Here is a 17,530-nt window from a genome sequence, read left to right as displayed (position 1 = left end):
TTTCTCAGTTTATGTTTGATCTCCGATAAGTAAAATTTGATTTCTAACATTTTCAGAGGTTTGATCACTGATAAGGAAAATCTGATTTGTCACATTTTTAGATGTTTGATCTCGTGTGTAAATTTTGATTTTTCACATTTTAATCTTTCATCTTGAAGAGTAAAATCTGATTTCTCACATTTTAGACTTCTGATCTCAGTGTTTTCATTTCAAATTGCTCTACTCTTAGAACTCTTGTTTACTAGGAAACAGTTTCCTGTACTTGAGGTGTGTAAATTCACACAAGGTGTATACATGTACAATATATGGGACAATGCATATCCGTTTAGCCATACAAATACACAACTCATTTATTCATAATACATCCTGTTCTTACATCTTGAAAAGGTTGCTTCTTTGCTCTGGATAATTTATGATTTTTCCCTTACTCAGGGCATAAGTATCTTCAATTTTTTTGGCAATATCACACTGAATTACCACCCATCTACTCCAGTCTCCTCTTATCACATGACCATTGTAAGTCATGTGATCAACAGTAGTCACTGAGGAAGGCAGTCTGATATTGCCAAAAATTTGAACCCTATAAGGTAATAATGCTACGAGTAAGGAAACATTTTAATAATCACAACACATCATATTGTTTACATACAAATACACAGCAAATTTATTTATCTGCATTATTGGTTATGTATGTTTTTCCTTCTTTTAAATAAAGAGGTGTCAAAAAATGAAATGTATAAAAATTGCATTTACCAGTAATTTTTGTGATAGATTAAACCAGTCTCAAGTGCATATCACCAAGGACTCAAAAACACTGGTCTTTTCAAGAACTCAAACATATGGCCTTAAAAAAGAAGGCCCCTAACATGGGTCTTTTCAAAACAAAAGATTTTATATTAATACTTCTCCTTGACATAACATTTTACCATTACTCTACTTTCATACTGATGTGACAGCACAGTCTATGATGTTTGTTCTTCTGATTACTCCTAACAAACTGCACAGACCCAGATCTGCTGGCACATAAAGTGAATGTAGATCCGGTGCTTATGCAGTTTGGAATCCAACTTAGGCGCATTTGTAATAAGATATTTAACACAACTATTCTTGGTAGATGTCTTTATAAAAAGTGGAATGAGCTCCACTTTCAAAAACTAGAACTGTTACAGGATATACCTGCATACAAGTCATATCTAACTGCAAGCTGCACATATCCGGGTCTATTCAGTTTGTTAGGAGGAATCAGTAAAACAAACAACACAGATCGTGATCTGCTGGTGCATGATGCAACGGCAGCTCAGGCTCTATGTTGTATGCACTTGGAAGTGAATATATATGGTAACAAGTAGGTGACCATGGCTGCCCCTTGGTTAATGACAAAGTTCCTATAACATCCTCCTTGACATTAAGTGATACAAAGTTAGCTAGGTACATGTATGTATGTCATGAATTAAACAAGACTTAAAAAACAGCAACACCTGCCACAAACAGAGGATCCTTGACCTGTTTATCACAGGAAAGTGAAAAAAGGCAACAAGAACACTTTTCATTTGTCAAGCACTAAGACAAAATCCAGTCATATGGTCAGCCCTTTGCAACAAATAGTCTTATTCATACAAGGCATTGCCTTTTATTTAGCAAGGAAAGACATACATTCAGTACAAGTAAAAACATCAAAGTGATGTTTATCTAAGTAAATATAAACCAAATTTCTTTAACTGAACTGACTTGCACCAAAGCATTTCAGATCTGTTGGCCTTTAAAAATTAGATTTGGTATTTGTAATGCTTACCATTCACCAAGAAACATAATTTTTATACACATTTGTTGTCATTGTTGCTGTATTGGGTTTAATGCCAGCACAAGATAGGCTATACATTGCGGCCATTATATCTGGTGGAGAATGCTGTTGTTGTGGGGTTTAACACCATTTTTCAGCACATGATAGTCTATACATGGCGGCCAGTATTAATGGTGGAGGAAGAACCCAGGAAAACCCTGGAAAAAACCACCGACCCACAAGAAGCTACTGGCAAGCTTTCTCACATACCCACATTAGCTGAATCTGAGACTCGAACCCACGCAGACAGAGGTGAGATGGCAGTGATCCATAACAGAGCGCTTTAGACCACTCGGCCACTTGGGGCCCCCTCTGGTGGAGGAAGAACCTCGAAAACATCCTGGGAAGAACTACCAACTTACGGGATGGTACTGGCAAAATGTCTCACATACCCATGCTGGCTGAGCCAGAGACTCGAACCCAAGCAGAATGGTGAGATGTCTGATCTGTAAAGATGAGTTCCTTTGATCACTCAGCCACCCAGGACACCAAATCATTTACTGGCATATATAAATAAAATTTTACATCTCTTCAAACTCTTTTTGCATATAGACAAATAATCTAGCCAAACTCTTAAAACATTTGTATTCTGTCAAAGTCCCAGCTATAAGCTTTAATCTACCCGTCTTGGGAATATTACTGCAGCACTGTGTTTGATCACTAAATGTTGCCGCGGGGTTAGTGTTGAACTCTTACACAAGGTTACCATGACCAGCCAGAGACCGGAGACTTGAGTTGGCGAAGGCGACCGGTTGCATCACTTAACAAAGGCTTGCTGTTATCACACCTGTATGTTAAAAGCTAGTTCAAGGATCAAAGGGAAGTATGCAGGGTGAACGAGGCATGTTCTTATCTGTCCCCATATTGAAAGGACAACGAGAGGGACATTGTCCGCTAAGTTTGATTGGATCGGTCCACAGCAATATCTAATAAAAAATTGAGACAGAGGGTATGATTACAATTCAGACCTGAATGATACCTTCCGAACTTGTAAAATTAGTTCAGTATTCACCAGAAAGGATTGCAGATCAAGAACATAGGGATATCATGATGTGAACGAAAGCATGACTGAAGAAATTTAATAGCCATTATCTGATGATAAGCTGTGTGTAGTGTGAGATTAGAGGGCAAAGGAGAAAGATTGTACCGTCCTTGTGTTTTCACAGGAAGCTTTTTAGGGGGCAGAACTTCGGTTCCATTGGGTCCCAAGTCTTCAAAGTTGGAGATGGAAATTAGACTGTAGCCTAAACAGTCAAAGTTGACAGAAGTGCAGTCATGGGACAGAAAGTGAAGGAAGAGGAAAAGGAGTATGAAGAAAGTTCAGGAGTAGGAGGAGAAGGAATTTGGAGAAAGGTCAGGGAGGAAGAGAATGAATTGGGAGAAATAAGAGAGAAAGGATACAACATATAAGTAGAAATACAAGGACAGGTGGAAATCAATCTCACACTACTAATCAAGTGATGCAATAGGCTTATTAAAGGGTTGAGCAGAAGGAGTGTAATTGGAAATTTGAGTCATTTGATTACTGAATTGTTATTAAATTGTTATTCATAGAATATCAACCTTTTTGTATGTTTAACCAACTAACCGTTGAACTGCTGACTGGTGGCTCGGAGCTTTACATTTTTCTTTATCTAAATCTAACATCCAACAAAACAGAGCCTGGGTGGGACTTGTGTAATAGTTTAAATAAAATACTGGGAGCACCCCACTCCAACCATATACTTTGTCACATATTTTGACAAGGATGATTCTTCCTATCTGGAACAAGCAAATGAAAACACACACACACACAATTTTGCAACTTTAGGAAAGCAAAAGAAAAGAAAAATTACTAGATAAGGCACAAAAAAGATGTTACATGTTTCCTATTGCACTCTTTTTAAATTAGGGTTGGTATATATATAATGTACAAAGATTACAAGTACTGCACTCAACCACTCAGTTAGATGGACATAACAATTTAGGATGTTTTTAAATAATTTCTTTTTTTTTTACTACAAACTTACAAACTTTCAACATACACTGCAATATATATTAGAATGATTAGTATATATAATGTACAAAACACTTGAAGTACTTGGCTAAACCAGTTCAAACAGAAGCACAAATCAATTTATTTTTCATTTTTAATTTTACCATGAGGGAAAACAGTGCTAGGGTCAGCAAATAAAAATGGACAGTCTGCTGACCAGAAAGATATTTTTTTTTTTGTGCCTAACTATCTAAACAAATAGAATGGGTATACTTATTACAGTGTGTACTCATTTTTAAGTTGTGTTCAACTCCAAAAAACAGAAACCCATATCTGCCATTGAAAAATGTGCCAGAAGATCAGTGTCTGTGTTGTTTGTTCTATTGATTTAGGATAACAAACAGCAAAAATCCGGACCTGCTGGAACAATGAGATGGCAGACCTAGGTCGGTGCAGGTTATAGTTGTATCCAACATGTAAGCAGGTATATACTGTAAAGATTTTCTGGTCCAATTCACATTAGTTATGTTGTTGATGTAGGGTTTAATGCCATTTTTCATCACAAGATAGGCTATACATGGCGGCCTGGATAAATGGTGGAGGAAGAACCCGGTAAAAAAACCTGGAAAGAACCAAAATCCCACAAGAAGCTACAGGCAAACTTTTTCACATATCCACATTGGCCGAATCTGAGACTTGAACCCAAACAGACAGAGGTGAGATGGCAGGTGATACAGCGAGTTATGTCATTAGCTCAGACAAAAATGAAAATAAACTATCAAAACATAGTGCCTAATGATGATGCAGTTTTATTTCAGGACATGAAGTTAAGAAATAAATGCCAGATTGGGACATACATATACTGCTTTAACTCATGTAAATGTACACCCAACTACAAATTGTGTACTGGCAAAGATGTGCATCTGCAAGCAATTATCCTGACAATTTCTTTAAGCTTGATGTCTGGGACCCACATTTTTTACCATTATTCCCAACCGTTTTAGCCTGCAAAAAATCTGGTAGACTCAATCTCAACTAAGCATTTGAATGCAAGCTGACAGTGTTGACCATCCATCCAGGAGAGGTAGTGATAACAAGATTTTCAAGATGGTCACTGTAGTGGCCATACTGGACATCAGATTGGTACTATTTTCATTGAGGACCAAGAAGACATCATACAAAAACTTCTGGTGATACCCCCATGTAAGTAGACCTTCTGTAAAGGAAGATTACTGATAACAAGATTTGAAGGATGGCCACTGGTAGCTATGTTGGACAATGCTTTGGCACCATTTTCATTTAGGACCAACTAGACATGATAAAAGCCTTTCAGTGAAAACCATGTTGATATACCCTTCCATTCAGGAGAAGTACCAATATAATTTTCAATATGGCAACTGACCTCCAAGCTGCACCATTTTTATTTCAAACAAAACAGCCCATGGGATGAATGTAGATATCAAATTTCATGGCGATCCTCCAAGTGGTATGGAAAGTGTAGTGATGACAATGGCTGGACCACAATATATATGTCAGATGACAAACAAACAACAGAACAGACAACAGACTATCCCATAAGGTCTTCTTGCCTGTGACCAGTAGAGATAATGAACTTCTAAAAAAGAAAATGTACCTGGTTCTGGTAACCCTACCTTATGTTAATCGCACGATCCTATAACATTTTATCATGTCTGCACCCCCACCCACCCCCCCATCTGAACTGAGGTGACCCATTCTTCACTCCAAACTGGTAAATGTATACTGGAAACAATGACATTTACACAAATTGGATAAAAAGAGTGAGAAGAAAAGAAAATGTGTACCAACCTTTCCACTCTTTTTTTGTCATACCATTATCAAAACAAAGTATAATTTGTATTATGGCCTAAGCATCAGAAGTCAATTTGTTTTCATATGCCAGAGGTGGTTGAATCTACAAGAGAAACATACTACTTCTCCAAAAACAGTCCCATAAAATTTCATGATGTGTAAAGTGGGAAACACTTTATAATTCTGTTAATCGCTATCAATTCTACCAAGCTTTTGATCATGGTGGTCAAAGGGATTTCAGAGGGTCAGCGTTTTGTAGTCCAAATTTTCCAGTGTACACTAAAAATGGCCCTTTGGATTGAATAAATCCTAATTTCCTTAAACCATTCATCTGATGAATATTTTTCATTTTTCAACAAAATGTTAATAAATTTTTCTTGCATGTTTGATATAACTAATGTATAAATAAGTCTCAATTACAACTGGATCTGTAGGAATTATGTAAGTGGAGTCTCACTCATATATATATATATATATATACTGTACTTTGTTATTGACCTAGACTAGTAGCTGTACATCTGAAACAACCTAAGCTGTGGGCAAATATGACTCTCCAGGGATCATAATAGGGCTGCTCCAAACAAACAGGTACAACTTTTAGGATCTTAAATTCATGTACTAAGCGTTTTTGGGAAAAACGCCCATGTCCATTTGACTTGGAGTAACCCACACCTTTTTGAATTGGTGTAGAGACCTTAGAAAATGCCCCAAAATAAATACCAGTCTTTATCAATTTGATTTAAAAATATACCTGCCATCCCCTTATTATGAGATTGGCCAGTCCAAAAGCAAAAACATGTTTATAAAACATCTGTTGAACAGCCAGACAGCTGCAATGAACTAGTTTGGTCATTGTGTTTTTCCTTAATAAAAAGTCAGTGACTTGGAACATGCTGGCTTGTATTCTGTCTGCAACCTTGACCCTAATACTGTTCTGCATTGAAGAAATACCCTGTGTAATTTACAGGTAAAAACAAGATCCCAGATAATGTACTTCTAAGAATGTGCAAGGTGTAAGATGATGTTCTTTACATTGCAACATACACAACGGAGGGAATGCTGGCATACCTCTATACTATTTTCATGTACTGTGACTGAAATTTCTTTACATGCTGTAGTTGTGTAAATCATTCATGATCTAAGCACACATCTGATCAGAATGGTTTCCCCCAATGACTCTGAAAAATCAGCTTGAGCTAGTTATAATGTACATAAACTTTAGCAGGTATTAGAAAAGGGAAACTAATTTTGTAAGAATAGGCAATGCCAGCTTCTGAAAGTGCAAATGAATGCATTACAAAATGAATACATTACAAAATAATAATTTACCTTTCTAGTCCAGAACGTGAAAATGACCAAGCATAGCCAGCAGATTTTTTATAGGTGCATATCTTAAGTAATGCCATGCTGTATACTCAATAACCCAATTTGCATCCACCAATCATAAACCAAAATAAAGGGAATTAAATGTTCTTTTAGCAATACCCAAGATATACAAGATCTTTTTTTAGATAGCTAGCTTTAAAAATTCAACCCTAGGCAGAGTATAAAACTGCAAAGCACCACCTAATGAGATGTTATAAGAATTCATATGGAGCAAAACCCTATCTTGACTCTGACTTTCTGTTCAGGAGAAGGAAAAGATCTGAATGAGGGCTGGTATGGTGGCCATACTGATGTTGGATGTGTGTGTGATTTGGATTTTTAATGTAGCTTTAACAATTTGAGTCATATTGCTATGATGTCTGCTGTGCGACAGTTTATAGTGACGTCTAGCACTGGGGCATCATGACACAGACATGTGGTATCATGTCCCACCCAGTCACATTATTCTGACACCAGGCCAACCAGTCCTAACACTAACCTCTTAATGCTGAGCACCATGCAAGGCAGCTGCTAGTACCATTTTTTTTATAAGTCTTTGGTATGACTTGGCTGGAGTTCAACCCCCATAACCTCTTGCATCTGAGGCAGATGCTCTAACCACCTAGGCCACTGGAGTGGTCCACTGTATCTAATAAATTTCACTTTGAGCAAACAAGGCATCATAAAAAACTTTTGATGAAAAACATACATTGATATGAACATCTATTCAAAAGTCGAAGCAGAAACAAGATTTTCAACAAAACCATAATCCTGACTGGCACCAGCTTCATGTAGTAGTTGTTCTGGGTTTAATGCCATATTTCAACACATGATAGGTTATGCATTGCAGCCAGTATATCCGGTCTTGTTGTTTTGGGTTTAATGCCAATTTCAGTGCAAGATGGGCTATATACTGCAGCAAGTATAGAGGAAGAACCCAGGGAAACCCCATTAAGAACCACAGACCCACAGGAAGCTACTAGCATGCTTTCTCACGTACCTACTTTAGCCAAGCCCAAGAATCAATCCTATACAGATTTGAGATGCAAGTAATCTGTAAAGGAAAATGCTTTACTCCACTCTGTGACCCCCAGTTTCATTTAGGACCAGCGGGAGAATATAAGAAAACCCCATGTTGGTTTGCCTTTCCATTAAGAATTAGTGTCAACAATGTTTTCAAAATGGCCATATTTGATGTCAGATCAGTACCATTTTCATTTAGGACCAACCTGTTAAAAACCTCCTGTCAATACGACTTTTGGTTTGGGATGGAAAGAATTAGCAAGATTCTCAAGATGGTTACACTGCATGTAACACCTGCAATGAACTGGAAGGGGAAGAAAACAGAATCAATGCATTTCCTACTGCAACAATTACAGAATATTCTCCACATGACACCATAAACACTGGAAGTCAATTGCCTTCTAGTCTGGGTGAAGCTGCCAAACATCTTGAACACTGACCTTGGCAGACAGATCGCTTGATATGGTATGTATATATGTAATAAGACGCAACGGTACCTCAGCACAAAAGTGGCTGTGTAGTGCTGACAAAAATGTATGTTTAAAAAATGCACGAGCCAGGTGTGAATGGATGGGATCACTACCTTACAGGAGTTGGTGACTTCCTTTTACCATAAAGTGCAAGTGATTGCCCCCTCATGGGAGCTGATGACCACCAGGAAGTATCAATAATCCTTCCCTAACATTAGCTGGTGACTTCATTACACCATGGAGTACCACCAATTCCTCCCTTATACCAGGAAGTGTCACAGATCCCTCATTTATAGAAGCTGCTAACTTTCTTATGCTGCGAAGTGCTACTAACCCCTCCAAGAATGGCAGGGATCTTCCAAATTCCAAATCTTGCCTGACATTAAGGCACAGAAAGAACATCCATCCATGCAAGCACACACAGTGCATGCCAAGCAGTTCCTTATGACATATTAAAAGTCTAAAAGAAAACATAAAAACATGCAATCAACTGCAACAAATTTATGGTGGGTAATACTACTTACTCTAACATTAGTTACTTAACAGGTGATGAAATAGGAAGTACCTCTTCCTGCACAACAAGATTCCCACAATGGGACTGATGCTATAATGGCTGAAAAGAATTTCCAGAAATTCAAGATACTACTATTTCTTATTTACAACTGCTGATTATTAAACCATTTCTGATAATTTTGAGGAATAACACAATTTTCAACTTAGCCACAGTAGTGGCCATATGGGATCTAAAATTGGAATTTTGTTATTTTGAACCAGCTAGTCATCACCAGAAGTCTTTTAGTTGAAACCGCATGGCTATCCATTCAGGAGGAACTGGGATAAGATTTTCAAGATGGCTCCCACTGTGACCATAATGTATGTCAGATCAGGACCATTTTTATTTAGGACAAACTAAGCATAAAAATTCTTTTGGTCTGAAATCCCATTGGTAAATGACCACTGATCTAGGAGGAGTAACAATGAAATATTAAATTTTAGATCAGTACCATTTTCATTTAGATCCAACTAGATATCACAAAAAGTATTTTGGTGAAAACCAAATTTCAGTATGACCATCCTATCTGAATGAGTGACAATAACACAATTTTCAACATGGCGACTGTGGTGTTCATATCAGATGTCAGATCTGCACCAAGTGTTCTTATCAGATCTCAGATCTGTACCATTTTCATATGGGATTAAGTAGACATCATATGAAGTCTTTCAGTAAAAATCCCATATATCACTATAACTTTCCTTTCAGAAGTAGCAACAACATTATTTTCAAGATGCTCCAGTGTTGGCAACAATATTGGATGTCAGTATTAGTACTATTATCATTTGGTCCAACCAGATATCGCCAAAAGACTTTTTGGTGAAAATTGCATGTCAATATGATCTAAATCAAGGTGGAGCAGTAGCAATAAAAAGATGTTCAAGTTGACCACTGTGGCAGTCAATATTGGAGATCCGCATGATTTTCATTTTGGACCAACTAAACATCATTAGAAGTCTTTTGGTGACAAGACTTTCTGCTTAGGAGCAGCAATGACAAGGTTTTCAAGATGGCTGCCACGGTGGCCATACTGTATGTCAGATTTGCACCATTTTCAGTTCAGACCAACCAGACATCAGAAGAAGAAGTCAGTTAGTGATAACTTTATGTTGATATGACTATCCATTCAGGAGTAGTAGCAATAACAAGACCTTCAAAAGAAGCTACTGTGGCAGCCATACTGAATGTTCAAGCATCGCCATTTTCATTTAGGACAATCTAGACCATAAGATGGATGAGAGCGTCAAGTTTCATGGCAATTCTCCCAGTAGTTTAGGAAGAACAGTGATAACAAACCTTTGCTAATGGACAAAAGGCCATCCCATAAGGTCCGTAACAAGATGAGCTAAAACCATCACAAATCAACAAAAAGGAACCAAGATAAAGATGAAATATGTTAACATTGGGAACACTAGAGTTCCTCAATGGGACTAATTCTCAGCTGTCAAGACAGTTTCCTTTTTTTACACGGTTAAGTATTGAAACCATCATTGATATTCTTGAATGATGAGATTTTCAAATTAATCACTGTGGTGGCTATACTGGATGCAAGATCACACCATTTTCACTTATTACCATGAAGACATCATTTGAAAACTTGTTTGAAACCCCACACAAATATTACCATTCATTTAAGAGAAGTAGCAATAACAAGATTTTCAAAATATTCCTCAGGATTGCTATATTTGAACTGAGACTGGCACCTTTTGCATTTATCACCAATCCGATATAAAATGTCATTTGGTGAAAAACCCCATATCAATATGGCTACAGATTCTGCAGGTAGTGATAACATGATGTTCAAGATGATGACCATAGTGGAAATATGGATGTCAGATCAGCATCATTTTCATTTCAGTCATTAGAAGTTTTTTGTTGCTGAAAACCCCATACTAATATGACCATCAGGAGCAATAGCAATAACAAGATTTTCAAGATGGCCACTGTGACAGCCATGCTGGATGTCTGTGCAAACAAGCCCATGGGATGAATGTACAAGTTTCATGGTAAAGTAGTTAAGGTGGAGAAGTGATAACAAACTTGTGCTAAATGACTGATGGATGACAGATGTTTTGTTCCAAGACCTCCAATTACTAACTGAAGGAGACACTTCACCTTGAGCAGGGACTAGCACCAGGGAAAGGAATAGCAATGCAATAATAGCAGGTATTGTCTTAAAACTATTCAAATGTGGTTCATGCAAGTTGGCTATGCTAAAATGGGTCTAACTGAGATTATAGACAGCATAATGTTATGACTCTAGGTCTTAAACTATATAACAGACATAAGCAAAACCAACAAGTTTAGTCATATTAACAAATAATTTCTCTAAATTACAAAAATTTATGAGACTTATGTTATTGTGAATAAAATCCCAGGTAATCCTAAATATCATATTACAAGTCTAAATGTACAGAATGTTCCGAATGAATTCCAATAGTCTTGAATTTCCAGACCAAAATGATAACAATCCAGTGTCTTTTAATGAGTTCTCAAAATGATATTTTAGTCCAAAAAGTCAATTAAGCACTTTGTAATTCCAGTGAATAATTAAAATAAGTAATTCCTCTCAAATTGTATCTGAACACAATTTTAAATGATTCCAGAGACTGATCTTAAAACGGCAATGAATAATTGTTTACCATGTCCCATTTATCACCACTTGACCGAAGTCACAGAGAATGTTATCTAAAACCAATCATATCCATGAAAATTCCACTAAGGCCCCAGAAAGATGTATATTTCCTATTGCACTGGATTTAAAATTAGGGATATGGATTGTTTCAAACATTATAAATATTATAATGATTAGTATATATAATGTACTAAGCACTTCATGTACTGGGCTAAACCAGCTCAATTAGATGAACAAATCAATTTTGCGAAATTTAAAAAAAAAAACTCTTGGGGGAAGATGTTCCAAGGTCAGCAACGAAAAGAAGAATGGTGGGCCAACTGGTGTGTGTGTGATCTTGATTTTTAACATAGCTTTAACAATTGTTCAGTCATATCGCTACGATGTCTGCAGGGCGACAGTTTATAATGATGTCTAGCACTGAGGCATCATGCTACAGACATGCATGATGTTCCACCCAGTCACATTATCCTGACACCAGGCTGACCAGTCCAAACAATAACCTCTTAATGCTGAACACCAAGCAAGGCAGCTGTTAGTACCGTTATTGTAAGTCTTTGGTATGACTCGGCTGGGGATCGAACCCACGACCTTCCGCATCCAAGGCAGATGTTATAACCACTAGGCCACCGGAGTGGTCAATACAACTGGAAACATAATTTTTTTGGCCTAACCCCTTAACTCAAATTCTAGTAAACATCTTGTTTACCACCACAAAAAAATAATGTAAAAAATCAGGCAAGCAAAACTTCAGTCACAACCCTCAATCACAATTATCAAAAACATCGGGCAAACAAAAGCTCTTACCCACAACCCTCAATCAATGACAAAGTCAAGCACACAATATAAATTAGATATACATAACATATATATAACACATTTATTATATTATCTTATTATGATAATATATTATATACTGAGGCATTATTAATATTATTATGATTATTTATTTCTTACTTTTGTTGTATATATTCTTAATAATTATATTACAAGTTTAATGGACAAAGGTCTATCAGATTGGATCAGAACAAGACAGCCAATGTAAGCAGCATGAGTTTATATTTTAGTAAGCCTTTTGAGTAAAGAATTGAATATTTTAACAAAAGTCTTGAAACAATCACAAATTGTACACATGCAATAATGTGTGGAATAAGAAAGCTCTTTATTGCATCATCTGAGATACAATTCAACCAACCATTACCTATTAAATATTTGTCAGTCACATTCTAAAATCACTTGCCCCACCCTTAGTCGCCTTGATCAATCAGGCAACCATTAATGTCGCACTCTGAACAATCAACCCCAAAAAATGTTTACATTACAGTCTAATGTCCAGCTGGTCAAATTGTCAAATGAATACTATCATACAGGTTAGAGAATCTGTCATTTGTAATCTATGGTGATTGGAATGAATACTATCATACAGGTTAGAGAATCTGTCATTTGTAATCTATGGTGATTAGAATGAATACTATCATACAGGTTAGAGAATCTGTCATTTGTAATCTATGGTGATTGGAATGAATACTATCATACAGGTTAGAGAATCTGTCATTTGTAATCTATGGTGATTAGAATGAATACTATCATACAGGTTAGAGAATCTGTCATTTGTAATCTATGGTGATTGGAATGAATACTATCAGACAGAGAGAATTTGTCATTTGTAATCTATGGTGATTGGAATGAATACTATCATACAATTGAGAGAATTTGTCATTTGTAATCTACGGTGATTGGAATGAATACTATCATACAATTTAGAGAATTTGTCATTTGTGATCTATGGTGATTGGAATGAATACTATCATACAGGTTAGAGAATTTGTCATTTGCAATCTATGGTGATTGGAATGAACACTATCATACAGGTTAGAGAATTTGTCATTTGTAATCTATGGTGATTGGAATGAATACTATCATACAATTGAGAGAATTTGTCATTTGTAATCTATGGTGATTGGAACCTCTCAAAATTCTCCAACTTGTAAGATAGTATTAGCTGTATTAAATATTAATCCTGTCTAGTATTTTCGAGCATTCTCTTTCACTTTCTATTGTTTGGTGTATGTTTGTATTTCTCTATAATTAATCCTATATACCTTGATTTATTTCAAAGGAATCCAGAATGACTTTGTTAACAGATGAGAATTAATTACTAAGTTGCCATACGAATGTGTCTGCTATGCACAAGTGCATGTAACAGACTTAGCAGCATCATTTTCAAGTGATGTGTGCTTAGCTGTGAAGGAATATGGGCTGGTGCACACAAGTAAGGTGATGGGTGCCATTTACCCATGGACCTGGGTTTAAATCTCTGTACACTATGAATTAAAAATTTTCTAACCTGTATAATAATATTATTTGTATTAAATATTAATTCTAAAAAATATAATCAATCATTCTCTTATAGAATCCAGGGACAGCACTTTCCGTTCTGTTTGGTGTATATTTGTTAATTCATACAAATCAATACAGATCAATATCGATATAATTTTTTCATTATGGACCCTGGGCAGGTAGTCTCAAATGCTTGCCTTTACTGATCACTGCCATCTCATGTATGTCTGCATGTATTCAGGTCTTGGCTTGGCCAATGTAGGTACGTGAGAAAGCTTGCCAGAGCTTCTCACGAGTCTGTGGCTCTTACTGGGTTCTTTCTCCACCAGTTATACTGGCTGCGATGTATATCTTATCTTGTGCTGAAAATTTTCCACAACAACAACAACTTTTTCATTATTACCAGCCCTATCATTATTATGATATGAAAATGCCAAATATAGGGGAGTTACTGATAAAAATTCCTCTTCTTATAAGACAAACCCTTCTGCAGTAAAAAGGGGATCTTCTAAAAATGATAGTCTTATAGTCTCCATGAGGCTGAAAAAATGGCTAACAGATACTTTTTTGGTGACAGGCAAGGCAGCCTTTCATTATAGGGTCCTTTCAACAGGGAAACAATCAAACTTTTAAAAAATAAAATTGAGATGCAAGATCCAATGTAAAGTTTACTTACCCAACTGAGACAACTGCCCCATTGGGACTAGATGCACAACACAAGAGATTATTCTTTGCTGCAATCCTCACTGGATTTTGAATGTCATGTAAATTCCAGTATCGCATGTATCTGTAGAAATTAAAGTATAACAATGGTTACTGTAGAGAGCATGTTGATAATGGTTTTCATTGGTATAATAATGCTACATTCTGACTGTCACACAAATTGTATTGCTGATGCCAGACCCATGCAAACGTCACAAAAAACCACATTATTCCCAAACCCATGGTTTTACTACTGCGAATTTAGTTTTAATGGTTTTAACATAACCAGATACATATACTTTAAAAGCTGAAAATGTTATGATCACTATTCTAGCCTACTGCTGAAAACGTGGGGATATTATTTGAATCTCTTCCTCGAATTCCTTTGAGACAATACAGAAATAATGCATCACATTGATAAATTTAACTGTGTTGCATGTGTTTTAGTTATAACTGAAATAAGGAGAGAAAGTGACCATGAAGGAGAGAAAGTGAGACAGAATACAAAAAATAAAATGTTAATAAACATTTTCTTACCCATCATCACAAACTGTTGCAACATGCAGGCAGTCAGCTAAAAATGACACACCTCGTACATAATGTCCATTTTCTCCACCAGCATAAATCAGATGAGGGGGTGGGCACATATGCCTATGAAACAAAAATATATTCATCAACATTAAAAGAAAACAGGAACAAAATTTAAGCAGAACTAAATGCTAGACAAAGATGGCTGCAAATGATGCATGGACTGCAAAAATACTGTTCAATACAAGACTAAAAGTCAAATACAGATAACTTAGAAAAAGAGACCTTTGAAGGCCAGTTATGCTCTACTTGTCAAAATGAATGTCAACGAATCTAAGATACCACCATCTTTGTAACTGCCAAGTTTTTAAACCACCTCTGACATTCTTGAGCAACTCAATGACCAATGTCATGTGATAATAGATGTAAGATTTGCACTGTTTCCCTTTAGGACAAACACAATATCATAAGAAAACCCCATGTACAATATAACAATCCATTTAAAAGGAGTAGAGATAAACAGATTTTCACTTTGGTTGACATAATGGTGTCAGATTAGCATCGTTTCTTTAGGACCAACTAGGCAACATACAAAATATTCTGGTAAAAACCACACACTGATACGACTTTCCGTTTAGATTTTCATGATGGTCACTATACTGAATGTCAGATTGGAATGACTCATAAAGGTCCAACTTGAGACCATATGAAGTGTTTTTGTGGAAACCATTTGTTTATATGACCATCCATTCTGCAGTAAAAAAAAGATTTTCAAGATGGCTGTTAAGGCAGCCATATTGGATCTCTGAGAAGAACCATTTTCACTCAGGACCAATGTAAACCTTGTGTTGAATATATGTGTAAAAGTCTCATGACAATCATCCAAGTTGTTTAGTAGTGGTGATGATAACAAATCTGTGCTAATGGATGGAGAGACAACAGAAATTAGACCATCCTATAAGTTCTTCTGGTCTATGACAACTATAACTAAATACCCTAACTGCTGCAGTTCGATTCATTGGCTATTCAAGTTTATGAGGGCTTCAGACAAGAAATCTTCAAGCCACGACTCAGTAGGACATTTGAGTTATGCTGTTACAGAGTACAAGTAATTGATGTTTGAGTTATAAAATGTTACTGTACATTGTGGCTTCATTATTTATTGTGGGTTACCAATATTCAAGAATTTTATAGTTGCAACAAGCCACAACTAGATAAACCCAACAAACAGTACTTGTCATTTTATTTGTGACCAAAAATATGTATACTCAAAATAATAAACAAGCTCACAGTATTTGATTATTATTGCTAATGATCTTACCCAAGGGAGAGTAAAGCGTCCCCAGTAAATGGGTCCCAAATGATAGCATTAGTATCGAACGATGCTGTAGCAAGAAGAGCGCCATCTGGTGAGAAATTACAAGAATAAACTGTGTGCAAATGACCAGTTAACTTGCGTGGTGGAGAATTCAAATCATGTGCATCCCAGATAAATACCTGCAATGGAAAGGTTTCTTACAAGAGGCAGACAATGCTAAATTGCTAATTTTATTAACTGCATTTGGTAAATTATGTCTTAACACCTTTACAACAGCATATATTACAAATCAGCTGGTGTAAAAATTGCAAGAAGAACTGGATCTATGCTCTTTGTGCTAGTTATCTTTCTTACATAACAGTGTAGGCCCTAATTTCCCATTGCTAACATACAACTGCAGATCTGTGCCTAGGTTTTGTGCAGTTAGGTGGAATGGGAATAAATGAATAAATTAAGCCCAGGAAGAAATCTGCACAGGCAAAGATTAAACAGATGTCAGCAAGAGCAGCCCATATAGATGCCCAAGTAATGTGGACAAGATGGCATATGCCAGAGATAAAACTCATATGGTCAGACCGTTGGCAATATGAACCACTGCCAATCTAGTTCCTGCTTCAGTTTCTGTATGAACTGCTCCCATCACCAGAAAATCTATCTGTACAGATGTAACATGATGGATGATCCCACTTCCAGTATATCCTATCATCATGTGAGGTAGACTTGGCTCAAGGATGAGAGATGGAGACACTAAAAGGTCCTCAAAGAGATTTGTTGGAGAAAGAACAATGGAAAGTCAGGTCCCCATTTTATCCAATTTATTAAAGAGGGACAAATGAAACCAACAACAAACAATACTGGAATAGTTCAAGAGGCAAAGTCATGGGAGATGAGCGCACACCTGGAGAAAAAAGCTTATATTCCTAGAAGCTGTGCAGACATCACACCATCCAG

General features: G+C 36.5%; 1 protein-coding gene across 2 annotated transcripts in view; it reads right to left on the bottom strand.

Annotated features, from left to right (window-relative positions):
• Positions 1 to 17,530, bottom strand: part of LOC149777601 (WD repeat and SOCS box-containing protein 1-like) — a 58,923-nt gene that overhangs the window by 8,313 nt on the left and 33,080 nt on the right. For both annotated transcript variants that reach the window (XM_089942246.1, XM_089942245.1), the window contains exons 6-8: positions 16,583 to 16,758; positions 15,271 to 15,384; positions 14,708 to 14,818 (exon numbers count right to left, since the gene is read on the bottom strand). In XM_089942246.1, coding sequence (XP_089798372.1) covers positions 14,708 to 14,818; positions 15,271 to 15,384; positions 16,583 to 16,758 — 401 coding nt within the window. The remainder of the gene's footprint in view (positions 1 to 14,707; positions 14,819 to 15,270; positions 15,385 to 16,582; positions 16,759 to 17,530) is intronic.

The sequence above is a fragment of the Sinohyriopsis cumingii genome, chromosome 18 (genome assembly GCF_028554795.1).
Source record: "Sinohyriopsis cumingii isolate HCF-2022 chromosome 18, ASM2855479v2, whole genome shotgun sequence".
In the NCBI taxonomy this organism is placed as follows: Eukaryota; Metazoa; Mollusca; class Bivalvia; order Unionida; family Unionidae; genus Sinohyriopsis; species Sinohyriopsis cumingii.
Note: the sequence above shows the minus strand (reverse complement) of the source record. Positions and strands in the feature narration are given on the sequence as shown.